Source organism: Acinonyx jubatus, chromosome E4 (genome assembly GCF_027475565.1).
Source record: "Acinonyx jubatus isolate Ajub_Pintada_27869175 chromosome E4, VMU_Ajub_asm_v1.0, whole genome shotgun sequence".
Taxonomy (NCBI): domain Eukaryota; kingdom Metazoa; phylum Chordata; class Mammalia; order Carnivora; family Felidae; genus Acinonyx; species Acinonyx jubatus.
The window spans coordinates 40899518-40915536 of record NC_069395.1 but is presented as its reverse complement, the minus strand read 5'-3'; the positions used below and the strand labels follow the sequence as shown (position 1 = coordinate 40915536).

At 40.1% G+C, this 16019-nt stretch overlaps 1 protein-coding gene across 6 annotated transcripts in view; it reads left to right on the top strand.

Annotated features, from left to right (window-relative positions):
- The window catches only part of ACBD6 (acyl-CoA binding domain containing 6), a 210345-nt gene extending 194981 nt beyond the window's left edge, over window positions 1-15364 (top strand). For 3 of the 6 annotated variants that reach the window (XM_053209477.1, XM_053209480.1, XM_015062933.3), the window contains one exon: window positions 6323-6611. In XM_053209477.1, the coding sequence (XP_053065452.1) occupies window positions 6323-6477 (155 nt within the window). In that variant the 3' untranslated portion in view covers window positions 6478-6611. Of the gene's footprint in view, window positions 1-6322; window positions 6612-11847 lie in introns of those variants that run through there. The other 3 variants (XM_053209482.1, XM_027074424.2, XM_053209479.1) reach the window with 2 other exon arrangements.
- The last annotated feature ends 655 nt before the right edge of the window (window positions 15365-16019 follow it).

The window sequence follows — 16019 nt, the reverse complement described above, 5'->3', positions numbered from 1 at the left end:
TGGAAGTCAGAATTTTTAAAAATACTATTTATAGTAGCCTCAAAATCAAATTCTTAAGGATAAATCAAAATAAATGGACAGAGATACTGTTGTTCATTGATCAAAAGATGTTGTTAAGCTCCCCATTCTCTTCAAATTGATTTATATGTACTCCCAATCAAAATTCCAGCAGGACTTTCTGAAAAAATTTACAAGCTGATTCTAAAAGTTATATGGAAAAGCAAAGGACCCGGATGGAGGACACACCCTTACTTCAGGACTTACTATAAAGTTACAGACATTAAGACAATGTGGTATTGGTCAAGAGATAGGTGTATAAATCAGCGAAACTTGGTAGATAACCCAGAAATAGACCCAATTACAAATGCTTGCTTGGGTGATCAATAAAGAGCAGTTGTAGGTTCACAGCAAAATTGAGGGGAAGGTACAGAGATTTTCCATATACCTCTTACCCCATGTATAGTCTGCCTCTAAAGAACCTTGTTCTGAAGAACAAACATGCTCCCTGTGTGTTTCTCCTTTACTCTCACACTACTACCACACTTCACTGCTGGTCACTGTGTGTTGTGAGTTTTTCCTCACAACAAGCAATTCTCTGTGATACCAGCGGAATGTTCTTCCACTTAATTCAATTCAGACACTATCTACCTTCCCCTCAGTCCCACAAGACTACACCTCTGCCTTCAGATGCCAGTCCCAAGTCCCAAGTTGTCACCTGCACTTCTGACCAACCATCTATAAATTGTGGTTTCATGACCCCTTCTTGGGTTTGATAATTTGCTAGAGTGGCTCCCAGAACTCAAGGAAACACTTAGGTTTACTGGTTTAATATAAAAGGATATGATAAAGGATACAGATGAACATGGAGATGGAAAAGATACACTGGACCAGATATGGGGGAAGGGGAACAGAGTTTCCATGCCCTTACCAGTACCACCTGTTACATATTTCCAGGTGTTCAGCAGCCCAGAAGTTCTCTGAACCCCATACTTGGAGGATTTTTATGGAGGCTTCATTACATAGGCATGATTGATCATTGACTCAATCTCCAGCCTCTCTCCCCTTCCCAGAGGATGGAGGTTGGGGCTGAAAATTACAAGCTTCTTTTTTTTTTTTTATATAACTTTTTAAATGTTTATTTATTTTTGCCACCCGGGGGCAGGGGGAGGGGAGGAGGTAGGCAGAGACAGAGGGAGACACAGAATCCCAAGCAGGCTCCAGGCTCCAGGCTCTGAGCTGTCAGCACAGAGCCCAACACAGGGCTCAAACTCACAAACCATGAGATCGTGACCTGAGCCAAAGTCGGATACTTAACCGACTGAGCCACCCAGTGGCCCCATGAAAATTACAAGCTTCTAATTATGGCTTGGTCTCTTTGGTGACCACCTCTCTTTCTGAAGCAATCCAGAAGCTCACCAAGAGTCGCCTCATTAAAACAAAAGATATTCCTATTATCCAGGAAATTCCAAGTGATTTAGGAGCTCTGTGTCAAGAACCAGGGTCAGAGACCAAGTATTAGAACAAAAGATGCCTCTAGTGCTCTTATCACTTAGGAAAGGCCAGAGGTTTTAGGAGCTCTATGTCAGGAACTGGGGACAGAGACCAACATGTATCTTTTCTATTATTTCACACTCTGTCATTATCAACATCTCCGATCAGAGTGGTACATTTGTTATAGTTGATGAACCTACATACATAAAATTATTCTCATAATTATTAAAATTATTATCATAATCACCCAAGGTCCAAAGTTTACATTACAGTTCACTCTCATTGTGTATTCTATAGACAAATGTAAAATGACATGTATCGATCATTATGATATCATACATTTTCATTGCCCTAAAAATCCACTGTGCTCTGCCTGTTTATCCCTCTCTCACCCCTGCCTCTGGAAACCACTGATCTTTTTACTATTTCTATAGTTTTGCCTTTTCCAGAATGTTCATATAGTTGAAATCATACAGTAGGTAACCCTTTCAGATTGGCTTCTTTCACTTAGTAATATGTATTTAAGGTTTCTCTATGTCCTTTGATAGCTTGATATCTCATTTCGTTTTAGTGCTGAGTAATATTACACTGTCTGGATGTATCATAGCTTATTTATCCATCACCTATTGAAGGACCTCTTGGTTGCTTCCAAGTTTTGGCAATTAGGATTAAAGCTGCCGCAGACATTCATGTGCAGATTTTTGAGTGGACGTAGGTTTTTGAGTGGATCCCAAGGAGCATGGCTGCTGGGTCATATGGTAAGGGTATGTTTCATTTTGTAAGAAACCACCACACTGCCTTCCAAATGGCTGTACAGTTTCGCATTCCCACCAGCAATGAGTGAGTTCCTGTTGCTCCACATCCTCACCAGCACTTGCTGTTGCCAGTGTCCCACATTTTGGCCATTCTGATAAGTGTGTACTGGTACGTTCTTTTAATTTGCATTTCCCTGATGACATGATGTGGGAATACGCTTTCCAAAAGCGTAGTTGCCATCTGTAGATCTTCTGTGATGAGGCCTCCGTTAAGGTCTTTGACCCCATTTTTAATCCAATGCTTGTTTTCCTGTTGTTGAGCTTTAAGAGTTGTTTGTATATTTTGGGTAGTAGTCCTTTATCAGATGTGTCTTTTGCAAATATATTCTCCCAGTTTGTGTTTGCCTTGTCATTCCCTTACCATAGTCTTTCGCAGAGCAGAAGTTTTTTTATTTTAATGAGTCCCAGCTTATCAATTCTTTCTTTCATGGATTGTGCCTTTGGTGTCATAGCTAAAAAATCATTGTCATACCCAAGGTCATCTTGGTTTTTCTCCTGTCTTATCTTCTATGAGTTTTATGGACATTTTCTAGTACCTCTACCAGTATTAGTACTACCAGTATTCCTAATATTTATCATGCCTCAAACCAAGATTATTTCTCCCCTTCCATCATTTTCTTCTTCTCTTCCCCTCCAAAAACTCCTGCTCTTCCTTATTATGGTTTCTTATATTAGAGATAATGTCACCAACATCTCTGTGGTCTCCCAGACTGAAAACGTAAGTTATCGTCTTTGGTTCTTACAATTCTTTTGCCCATTATCCTTTTGGATTGATTTGTTAACACTTTTTAGATATCAAGGATATTAGCTCTTGTATGTGTTATATATGTGAATATGTTTCCCAATTTATGGTTTACCTTTATATATCATATTTTGTGTGTGTGGTATAGCTGTTTTAAATTTTTATGTGTTCAGATTTGTCAATTTTAGGTTTCTATGTATTCAGATTTACCAGTAATTTTCTTTATGTGCTTGGGTTTCATATCAAGTGCAGAAATACTCCGGCCATTTTATTCAATAGTCAACATTATGATCACAAGCAGTGGGTCTGTAAGCTTTTCAAAAACCTATAAAAATATTTGAAACCTAAGATAAAATACTGTTCTTCCAAAAAACAACAGGAAAATCACAAAATATAAACACGTGTTTGTCTATAAATGTAACATTTTATCAGCTTTATTAATTATCAAATTTAGTGTTCATAAACATTTTCTTAAAGCCCATCCTGTACTTTGCTATGTCCTATCCACATGAATTTCAGTGGCTTATTCAATCCCTTCTTTTAAAAAAAAATGTTTTTATGTTTATTTATTTTTGAGAGAGAGAGAGAGAGAGTGCAAGCAGGGAAGGGGCAGAGAAAGAAGGAGACACAGAATCCGAAGCAGGCTCCAGGCTCTGAGCTGTCAGCACAGAGCCTGACTCGGAACTCAAACTCAGGAACAGTCAGATCATGACCTGAGCCAAAGTCAGCCACTTAACCAACTGAGCCACCCAGGCGCCCCCAGTCCCTTCTTTAATTTTTTTTTTAATGTTTATTTTTTGAAGGAGAGAGAGAGAGAGCGTGGGGGGGGGGGGGGCAGAGAGAGAGGGAGACACAGAATCTGAAGTAGGCTCCAGGCTCTGAGCTGTCAGCACAGAGCCCAATGTGAGGCTCGAACTCATGAGCTGTAAGATAATGACCTGGTCATGCTTAACCAACTGAGCCACCCAGGCTCCCCGCCCAGTCCCTTCTTTATATTCACGCTGACACTGGCTGATTTCAAGCCTCCTGAAAGAACTACCGTAGTTTCCTAATTGGTCTACCTGTGACAAATTTCTAGGCTGTCCAAGTCACTCATTGTAGAATTATCATCCTAGCACAGCAGCCAAATTACGCCACTCCCTTCTTTATAAATGCAAACTTTAGTATAGCATTCAAAACCACACTTTTGTCAGCATGGCTCAGTACAGCTTTCAAGGCCCTGCATACTTTGACTCAAGTCCAGCCTCTCTGCTTTTGACTGTCTGTATATTGTGTCCCAGCACCCACAGGCAGTTCTCTGGGCACTCCCTGTGCTCTCCTGCCTCTGTTAGTGGCGTTTTCTCCCCCTGCAATGCCTTTCGGTCTCCACTTACCTGGAATTTTCCTCTGTCCTTCAGAGCTCAGTTTACATATGAACTACTCGTGTTTTCCCTGATCCCTCAACTTCTCCACCCACACCCCCACTTTTTTGCAGGTTTCTGTGTGTGTGTGCACGCACACTCCACAATAGTTATTCTGTGTTAAGAGTGTCCAGTTTACATATTAGCCTCCCAGGTGTTAAACAAATTCTTCAGAGCAAGAATCTTAACTGATAGGATTGTTATAGCATGTACTCAGTAAAATGACCATTGAATCAAGCTTCCTACCCTTCTTTCTTTCCCTGTTTTTCTTTTTTGATTTGTTGTTGCTGTTATGTTACATCACACTGTGAAAGAGTATATAAAAGGTATATGAAGAATTTTAAATGTAACTTTAAAAAAATGAACCCACCCCCAGCTTAAGAAATGGAACATTGCCAGTATCTTCAAAACCTCCTGTGTGTGCCTGTCCAACCATGTGACCTTCCCTCCATGGGCAGGTCCTTCCCCAAGATTAACACTATCCCAAATTTTATATTAACAGTTTCCCTTATAGTTTCACTACATAATTGTCTCTCTGAACAATGGTGTTTAGTTTGGTCTATTTTTAAAATTTTGTTTAAGTGTAATCATACTGTATATATTCTTCTGACTTGCTTCTTTCCCTCAACATTATGTCCTGGAGATAAACTCGTGTGGAAAACCATAGTTCATTAGTTTTCAATGCGGTGTGGGATTTTATTGTAGAAGTAAACAGTATTCTATTTTCACGTTATTTTTAATGGGCATTTGCGTTGCTTACATTGGGGTCTATTGCGAATAGTGCTGCTACACACGTTCTTGCACGTCTCCTGGAGACCCATGCACGAGTGTCCATGGAGGATGGGAATAAGAGCAGGATTGCTGGGCCGCAGGGCCTGTGTGTGTGCAGGTTTAACACGTAATGCCAAACTGTCGTCCAAAGTGACCCTACCAGGGCCCATCCGGAGGGGAGCTGCCCTTGTTCCAGGCTTCCTCAGTGCTTGGTATGGTCTGTTTTTAATTTTCACCTATCTAGTGGGTATGAATTGGTATCTTCTGGTTTTAATTTTCATTTCCCTGACGGCTAATGTGGTTGTTCATCTTTTCATATGTTTATTGCCATTTCTGTTTCATCTTGCATGAAATACCTGGTTTTGCCTTTAGCCCAGTTGTTTCAGTGCCTCTGAATTAATGGATCTTTGTTTCCTTGCTGATCTGCGATGCCAGCGTCATCATAAATCAAGTTTCCATATATGTGCAGAAGAATAGATGGCTCTCCATTCTAGCCCTTTGGTCTGTTTGTCCTTCCTGGGGGCGATACCATACCATCTTCATAATAAGTCTCCATATCGAGAGGTCCTTGTCCCCTTTCTATGCCTAGTGTGATTGGGGACATTTATTATTTTTCTAAATAAATAAAAGTTCTATAGATGGATGGTGTGATTCATAGGCTAGCTTTTTTGTTGTTGTTGTTGTTTTACAAATTTTAAAGTTACTCATTTAACCCCCTCTTCAAAGACAAAACAAAATATTTTCTTTTACAATATTTTTAGCCTTTTGACATAGCCTGCACACCTGTCATTATTCTGATCAAAGTAAAACAAATACTCAAACACTGTTTTTATTCTTTCTCTTCGTCCCATCCTTAAGAATAGAGTCTGAAAACCTCACAGTTTTAAAAATGTGTCTGTTTGCTCCTGGGCAACCAAAAATGTGAATTTGCTTTTCCTAACCCTGGAAAAATGCACACTAATGGCACAGTTGTCGTCACACTGTGACGTTTCTTGCTGTTTGGGATCCCTCGTTGCTCGGCACTTGCCTTTCCTGCTGGAGTGTAATCGTTTCACTTGGTCTCATAGTAACCTTGTTTTCATATTTGCCAATTTTCCTGGCAGCTGCTGCCTGCGAGTTTTTAGACATTGTGGAGCTGCTGCTGCAGTCTGGCGCTGACCCCGCTCTCCCAGACCAGGACGGCTGCCTGCCGGAGGAGGTGACAGGTTGCAAGGCTATCTCTTTGGTGTTGCAGCAGCACACGACCAGCAAGGTATAATCAAAAGGCTGGAAGACCACAGTCCGTAACATCATAGAGCTCCAGTGATGAAGGACACCTGCAAAAATAATACTTCTTTTAGCACCCATCTTTGGTATACATTGGCTAATAAAATCAGTTCTGAGGAACTGGGATTTTGAAGTCTCAGCAATTCATTCTCCTTGCATCCGTTCCAGCAAGTACAGTTGTGGTGATGAACATGTGTCCTGCGTATAATACAATCCAATTCTGCTGAGCGCGCGCTGAAATTTATCACTGTTCTAGAGGGTGGGGCAAGGAGGGGACGCCTCGTATTTCACAGTATTAAACATGGCTGCTCTTTTAAAAAAACATACAGAAGCAAAATATGACCGACAGTGCTACCCTGACAGGGAAAGTTGCATGAAATCCCAATACAGTAGAGGTCAAGTGATCTTGTGGCATTTTGCACAGCTGGCCTGAATATCGGTAGCTAAAATGTCTATTTTTGGCAGACAGAATTGAGAAGACAAAGACAGAGGGGTGTTAAAAAGCAAGCAAAAGAGAAAAGGTAGAATTTTGTCACATAGGGGCCTAGAAGTCCGAGAAACAACCAGAAATACTGAAAACCTCAAAACCTTGGGCATTTTAGAATAAGATTCAGTGACCTCACTTCAGGATTGAAGCGCAGATTTGGGAGAATTCACTGGTTAGTTCAGGATTCCTTAAACTCACCTCCACAAAACGGGGCGGGATTTCCCCCAGGGCCCTTTTAATTGGCTCTAATGTTCCAGTCACATACTGGCAGTAGTCTCTGGAAATAAGCTCAGGCCTGAACTGTGAGGCTGTTTGAGTCTAATGTGAAATAGCCCCTAATGCCCCAATGCTTAGCTGTGAGTATAGTTACTTCTGGATACCAAGAGAGCTTTTATTTTCTAATTAAAAACATAGACAAATACACCACAGCTTTTCTTTAAGGGAGTGACAAGTATGCCGCTTTTGAAACTGGCTCCCTATGTTTTCCCCTTCAAGCCTCAAGAACTCCATCTGGGGAATTCCTTGACATTTCTCGTTATATAAAGAAAGTAGGTAGTTGTCCTAGGAAGAGAAATGAAGTAAGAAATGATTTGAGATGCAGAGATGACTATTTAAAAGATAATTTTTCCAACGTGTCTCTATTAAAAAAAGTAATAAACTTGCTTAGCAGAGCCCTCAACAGTGGACACGATTTTCATTAGCTCAGGCTAACCTGTCCTTCTGGAACAAGCCCCTTCAGAGCAGAAATGAGGCATATTAATGCTGTTTATTTTGTGATTTTTCTAAGCTCATTTCTTTTTTTCTGAGATGTAAACCAAAACCATTCACCAAGACTGTTCATTCTTTAATTGATTTCTTAATTATCTGTGGAAGGGATATGCACGTTAGTACACAGTGAAAACATTACTGTAATTCTAGTGGAGCTTTCTATTCATTATCTGTTCTTTTCCCATAATCCCAACCACATTTGCAACCCACTATAAGCTAAATTCTCTCATGTTCCACATTAATTGTGTTTTAACAAACATTATTCATTAGTTACAGTAAAAGTGACCAAGATGTTGCATGCAGCTTTCATTAATAGTACTTTTGCATTTTTAGGACATTAGCAAATCAAAATATTTATTCATTTCAGATTTACAGGGTCATTATCTAAGCAAAAAGCTATCAAGGAGCTCCTTTTTTCATTTCTCTTTTGTAATCTGACCTTAAAATTTCCGAGTCAAGTTTTTCATAACCTGTTTTGCAACGTCTAAAATTATATAGATTGTTTTTAAGCAAAGAATATAACTTTTTATTAATTTTATTTTTCAAGGTTTCTTTGTTTTGTTTTGGGTTTTTTTTTTGATGCTGTTGTATGTTCTCTTTTTTTTTAATATGAAATTTATTGTCAAATTGGTTTCCATACCACACCCAGTGCTCATCCCAACAGGTGCCCTCCTCAATACCCGTCACCCACTCTCCCCTCCCTCCCACCCCCCATCAATGGGCAGAAAACATGAATAGACAGTTCTCTAAAGAAGACATCCAGATGGCCAACAGGCACATGAAAAGATGCTCAACGTCGCTCCTCATCAGGGAAATACAAATCAAAACCACACTCAGATACCACCTCACGCCAGTCAGAGTGGCCAAAATGAACAAATCAGGAGGGTATGGATGCTGGCAAGGATGTGGAGAAACGGGAACTCTCTTGCTCTGTTGGTGGGAATGCAAACTGGTGCAGCTGCTCTGGAAAACAGTGTGGAGGTTCCTCAAAAAATTAAAAATAGATCTACCTATGACCCAGCAATAACACTGCTAGGAACTTACCCAAGGGGTACAGGAGTACTGATGCATAGGGGCAATTGTACCCCAATGTTTATAGCAGCACTCTCAACAATAGCCAAATTATGGAAAGACCCTAAATGTCCATCAACTGATGAATGGATAAAGAAATTGGGGTTTATATACACAATGGAATACTATGTGGCAATGAGAAAGAATGAAATGTGGCCCTTTGTAGCAACATGGATGGAACTGGAGAGTGTTATGCTAAGTGAATCAAGATTTCAAATTTATATTCAAAGCTGCCACTAAAAACAGTCACCAACTCTACATTTGCAAGTGCATTCTAAATTTTTTTTTAAGTTTATTTGTTTATTTTGAGAGAGAGCAAGCAAAGGAGGGGCAGAGAGAGAAACCCAACCAGGCCCCGCACTATCAGAGCAGAACCTGATGTGGGGGTCGAACTCACGAACAGTGAGATCATGACCTGAGCCAAAACCAAGAGTCAGACACTTAACCGACTGAGCCTCCCAGGCACCCCACAAGTGCATTCTAAAGTCAATTTCCAAAATCTCTCTTTTATCACTGGTATCTGAATTTTCGAAAACCTTACTGTCGTAACAATCTGTGGATCTTCTCCCTATGCCTTAAGGGGAAGATTACATCCAGAAGTGTCAGAGAAAACTGGATCTTGGTTTGTTTTCTTTCCCCTTAAACTATCGGATTATTAGGTAGCGCATCACACTTCAGCCAGATCCTGAGTTCCATTGGCAAGAGCTGCAGTAGTTCCCACCAAGCAAAGAACACGAACTTACTGGAGCAGAGAGCCAGCTAACTTCCCCAGATACATGGCAAACCATCTTTTCGTATAGTTCAGCGGGATAAAACTAAGATATAATTTAACTTAGCATAACTTTGGTTCCGCTATGCAGAAATTTTTTCTTCCTGGACAGATTAGTGATGTTCAAGCCAATTAGTATCTTAAAGGATCATAGAAAACCTTTTTCTGAGGGTTCATTTCTGGTCATGACAGAAGTATTTCAAAATAATTGTTGCTTTTTGGGGGGGTGGAGTGGGGGGAAGACATTTACTGGGTTTGGAATTCCATTTACTTCATCCTTGGTTCAAACTCTCTGGTTTGTTATTTTTAGTGTACATGGGTATTTTAAAAATTAAGTCTCTTCTGTGTTCTCCTAAAAAGGAATTTAGTTGGAGTAGTCATAAAGCGGTGGCTAACTAAAGGCATTTTTCTGAGTTACGAGTAGTTACTTTTTGCTACCTGACCACTTGAATTTTCTAGACTGTTTATAGATTGCCTTTCTACTCTTACCTCATCTCAGTTTCACATTTATTTTTCTTATCTTCAGGCCACCTCTGTAGATGTTTGTCTACACATAAAAACATACCTAGCCCCATTCTCTATCCCTAAAAAACTGCAAAAGGAAATTGGTGGCTTTTTCTCTTTCCTTTCCTGACGATACTGTGATCAGAACAACACTAGTGACTCTTTTCTTTATTTAATATTCATGACTGTCGTTTACTTTGCTGTGCACCAGCTAATCTAAGAGACCCTGATTGCCTTCACGGTGGTTTTGATACAGACTAGTGAAAAATGAGGACTAAAAAGAGGATCATGTAAATAATCATTAAAGAGGAGGCAAAGAAAAATCTCTGAATCATTATTATCTTCAGAACACTTGCTTGCATCTACTAAATCAGTGTTTTTAACTCTTGAGGAGTTCCAGATTACTTTGAAAAACTATAAACTTCTTCCCCAGGTATACGATGTTGTGCATGGAATTTTGAAGAGTTCACAGATCTCCTGCAGCCCATCCGTGGACTCCCCAGGGCTCTGTGGATCCCATTGAGAACCATTTTTCTGACCCCTTGTGTTTTAAGAATGAGAAATCTTTTGTTGACTGACCCTATTTTCATAGTTTTAAGTGCTCCTACCAGGTGACATGGGGTGTTACCCTGCCTATTTGAAATATTGGGAGAAGTGCTTTTTTTATTTTATTTTTTATTTTTTAAAATTTACATCCAAATTAGTTAGCATATAGTGCAACAATGACTTCAGGAGTAGATGCCTTAGTGCCCCTTACCCATTTAGCCCATTCCCCCCTCCCACAACCCCTCCAGTAACCCTCAGTTTGTTCTCCATATTTATGAGTCTCTTTTGTTCCCCTCCCTGTTTTTATATTATTTTTGTTTCCCTTCCCTTATGTTCATCTGTTTTGTCTCTTAAAGTCCTCATATGAGTGAAGTCATATGATTTTTGTCTTTCTCTGACTAATTTCACTTAGCATAATACCCTCCAGTTCCATCCACATAGTTGCAAATGGCAAGATTTCATTCTTTTTGATTGCCGAGTAATACTCCATTGTGTGTGTGTGTGTGTGTGTGTGTGTGTGTGTGTGTGTGTGTGTGTATACCACATCTTCTTTATCCATTCATCCATCGATGGATATTTGGGCTTTTTCCATACTTTGGCTATTGCTGATAGTGCTGCTCTAAACATGGGGGTGCATGTGTCCCTTCGAAACAGCACACCTGTATCCCGTGGATAAATGCCTAGTAGTGCAATTGCTGGGTCGTAGGGTAGTTCTATTTTAGTTTTTTGAGGAGCCTCCATACTGTTTTCCAGAGTGGCTGCACCAGCTTGCATTCCCACCAACAATGCAAAAGAGATCCTCTTTCTCTGCATCCTCGCCAACATCTGTTGTTGCCCGAGTTGTTAATGTTAGCCATTCTGACAGGTGTAAGGTGGTATCTCATTGTGGTTTTGATTTGTATTTCCCTGATGACGAATGATGTTGAGCATATTTTCATGTGTCAGTTGGACATCTGGACATCTTCTTTGAAGAAGTGTCTGTTCATGTCTTTTGCCCATTTCTTCACTGGGTTATTTGGTTTTTGGGTGTTGAGTTTGATAAGTTCTTTATAAATTTTGGATACTAAGCCTTTATCTGATATGTCACTTGCAAATATCTTCTCCCATTCTGTCGGTTGCCTTTTAGTTTTGCTGATTGTTTCCTTCGCTGTGCAGAAGCTTTTTATTTTGATGAGGTCCCACTAGTTCATTTTTGCTTTTGTTTCCCTTGCCTCCAGAGATGTGTTGAGTAAGAAGTTGCTGCGGCCAAGATCAAAGAGGTTTTTGCCTGCTTTCTCCTCGAGGATTTTGATGGCTTCCTGTCTTACATTGAGGTCTTTCATCCATTTTGAGTTTATTTTGTGTGTGGTGTAAGAAAGTGGTCCAGGTTCATTCTTTTGCATGTTGCTGTCCAGTTTTCCCAGCACCACTTGCTGAAGAGACTGTCTTTATTCCATTGGATATTCTTTCTTGCTTTGTCAAAGATTAGGTGGCCATACATTTCTGGGTCCATTTCTGGGTTCTCTATTCTGTTCCATTGATCTGAGTGTCTGTTCTTGTGCCATTTTTTTTTAAACCACTGACCAAGATTTTAACAACATACATAGACTGCAGTTTTCTCACTGATCACCACACTGGGGGGAAGCTTTTTTTAAAGAGACATTGGCCAGAAAGTTGGACTCTGACCTATTTGGCCTCTGATTCTGCTGCAGGGCAGAAATGAACCCACATGTTCAATTCTGTATGACTAGTGCTATCTTTTCATATGCATTTAGTTTTTTTGACTTTTCAGGCTGTTTTCATGGGCATTGTTTAATCTGTCATCCCTCCATTATAACCCTATTAAAGTGGGGTAGTGTCTGTTAAGTCCACTTATACAAGAATGAATTGAAAATACAAGCAGGTTACTTCAATTGCCCACGATCACAGAGTAGTAGAGCCACAGTTAGGACCAAGTCTACAAAATCGCAGTCCTTTTTATTAGACCACAAAACTCATGTAAGTGTTCAAGCTCTTCCTTCATTCCATCCACAGATACTTTTTGAGAGCCCACTGAATAACAGACACTGTTCCAGGCCACTGTCACTCCCTTTTCCCCTTATCATGGATATTTAGAATTACTCCCATGATGTTATCTCAAGGTATTGCATGAGGTAACTTTAAAAGTCTGATAGAAATTCATAAATTACTTATGAAAAACTAAATATTTTAAACCTACTATAACTATGTCTCTAATAAAGATGTAAGAATCCAGCCAACTGGCCACACATTGTTCTCTCTTAGGCTTGTCAGGTAGACGGATAACAACCAAAGTATAATATCTGGAATTGTATCTATTATATCTTTTTTTTTTTAATGTTTCAGCATTTTCCAGCTAAAAGGTGGCTATAATCAAGTGAACCTTTCTATTAAATAGGTATTTCTTAGCTTCCTGCCAGGTTTAACTGCTTGGCTATGGCTTATTATCCCATGTACAGTACGGCATCTCTGAGGATTAATGAGCAAGGTGCAGGATGGTAGCAGAGCTGAGCTTGGGTTGCAGAAGGGGTTAGTGCCTAGGCTAATGAATGCTTCACTTGAACATGAAGACTTTCAAATGTTTATTTAATATTTAACAGTTGAAACATGAAAGCTTTCATCAAATTTCAAGTCCCCTAGAAATCCCCCTCACAAATAAATGTTTATCACAGAATAGGTATGTAACCCATGAGCCACAATTTAGTAACATTGAGTTTAAATATTTGTGAGTGAGGGGCACCTGGGTGGCTCAGTCGGTTAAGCGACTGACTTCAGCTCAGGTCATGATCTCACAGTTTGTGGATTTTGAGCCCCACAGCGGGCTCTGTGCTGACAGCTCAGAGCCTGGAGTCTGCTTCTGATTCTGTGTCTCCCTCTCTCTCTGCACCTCCCCAACGTGTGCTCTGTCTCTCTCAAAAATAAATAAACATGTAAAAATTTAAATATTTATGAGTGAATTTCAAATCCCAATTCCTAAGGTATTTGGAGTTAAATGTTTTAATAGTAGTTATAATACTGTATTTGATCCATTCTAAGACACACTTTTTTTTTTGGTTAGTGATACATAAACCAATGTGTCCTTTTTAAAAAATTTTTCTTAATGTTTATTTATTTTTGAGAGAGAGAGAGAGAGACAGCGCAAGCAGGGGAGGGGCAGGCTCCAGGTTCTGAGCTGTCAGCACAGAGCCCGATGCAGGGCTCAAACCCACGAACCGCGAGATCGTGACCTGAGCTGAAGTCAGACCCTTAATTGACTGAACCACCCAGGCACCCCGACTAATATGTCTTAAAATGAATACATCTTAGCTTTAATGCCAGAACAGTAGTTACACCTTTTGTACAAGACTGTGCACACAAGCATCTTAATTGAACCTCAGAATAATTGTAAAAGTAGAAATATTTGGTATTTTCTCTGGCAAACGAGGGAATTGAAACTCAGAACTTTTAGGGAAATTGTCCAAGGTCATATAAGTAGAAACAGTAAGCGTGCTCATCTTTTTATAGGCTTTATTATATTTAAAGCACTTCAGTATGCATGATCTTATTTTTTTTTTTTTCAGAATCAGGGTGATTAAGCCTTGTGACACCAAGTCAAAACGTTTTCCCTGCACCTCATTATTAGGATAAGCCACAGTGGAAACAAAAGCAACCATACTCAAAGGTACATTGATAATCCAGCCTTGGAGCGCCTGGGTGGCACCTGAGTGGCTCAGTAGGTTAAGCGTCCCACTTCAGCTCAGGTCATGATCTCAGTTCGTGAGTTTGAGCCCCGCGGGCTCTGTGCTGGCAGCTCATGGCCTGGAGTCTGCTTAGGATTCTTTCTCCAGCTCTCTCTGCCCCTCCCCTGTTGGCGCTCTGTGTCTCAAAAATAAACCTCAAAAAAATTTATTTTTTAAATAAGCCTCTTCGTGGATTTTATCTGTAAACATTGGACTTTATCCTTATGACATAAAAAGCTTTCAGTGCAGTCTGTTGTGCTCGTGTGATTTGAAAAATTATCATTGGGGCTTTACCATAAGCATCTTTATTATTTTAGCAACCTTTCACAATTTCTTCATCAGAGAGATTTTGGGTGAAAGTATAGTGATTATCAGACCGAACAAGAAAGCTTCCTTGTCTTCCTCACCTAATGTTTATTATGCACTGAGTGTGATCAGTTTTTCAAATGTGCATTAATTGGCATTACACTAAAGGATTGAACAGGGAAAGCTCTGTATCCTCATCTTTACTCACTTATCCTTGAAATATGCTTGTCATGGTCCTCCCTGGAAAGCAGAAATTTAATGGTTTGTTCACCAGAGTTATTAGGAGTGCGTGGTTTTTTATTTACTATTTTTACTTTTATATGTACATTCTTTAAAACTTTCTTTTCTGTGTTTTGTTATATCACTTCCTTTGGCACAGTTACACATGTCATTATTTTGCATTTTTTTACTGTGTCTTCTTTGGGGATTCATGTACTGAAGTCACTTTTGAGGGCGTATCGCTTCCTCCAGCAATAGGAAGCCTCCAGGCCCTAAAAACTAGATCAGAATATTCATAAGGTGCATGCTAGTTTATACCAAGACAGAATCTTCCTTGCTGATATATTCTTCATACATGGCCTTAGAAAGAATGAACATGAGTTTGCAATGGAACACCGAGGTTAAAAACCAGATGGGAAACATCCTAGGAGCTGCCCCCCCCCCCCCGCTGTAACATTCATTGCCTCATGGTGGAACCCAGTGCCCTCAGTGTAGGTGTCTCTCGTAGGGAGGGAGGGAGGGAGGGAAATGCCCTGTTGAACCTGGAACTACTGAAAGCAGTGGCTGAACATGAGGGACGGCGGAGGGGGGGGGGGGGACATTAGAGACAGAGCAGTGCGTGTCTGTGGGCCACCCAAGGCAGCAGCAACAAATTCATCATCCACACTGCAGCCAGGATTTATTTTTCCTCTCACTTGTATAGCAATCCTGGTTTCCATTTTAATATTTAGAAGGTAAGTTCAGTTGATGGACACTTTGTGTAATAAAATGCTCTTTTAAAGTACGTGCACACGCACACACAGGATAAAAAGTGGCACCGCCCGTGCCCGTGGCTTTCATGGAGTACATTTGGAGAGCCCAAAGCTTAGGCCTGGATATGTTTATAGCACTTTAGCTCCGTTTGTGAGTTTGGAACCCTTCCAAAAAAAGAAGAGAAAGACATATATTATTGTTTATAATCTGCTTTATTCCGCCAAACCTTAACTGAACAGACTTGTGGATTGCTGTTTAAATCCCTCAGTGCCTTTAACTACCGATACCGAAAGTGGTTAATGCGCATTCTAAACGAAGCTTGGCATCCACTCCAGGAAATCACTTTAATTGAGAAGCATTAAATGTTAAAATGATTCTAAAAAAATAATAAGGCC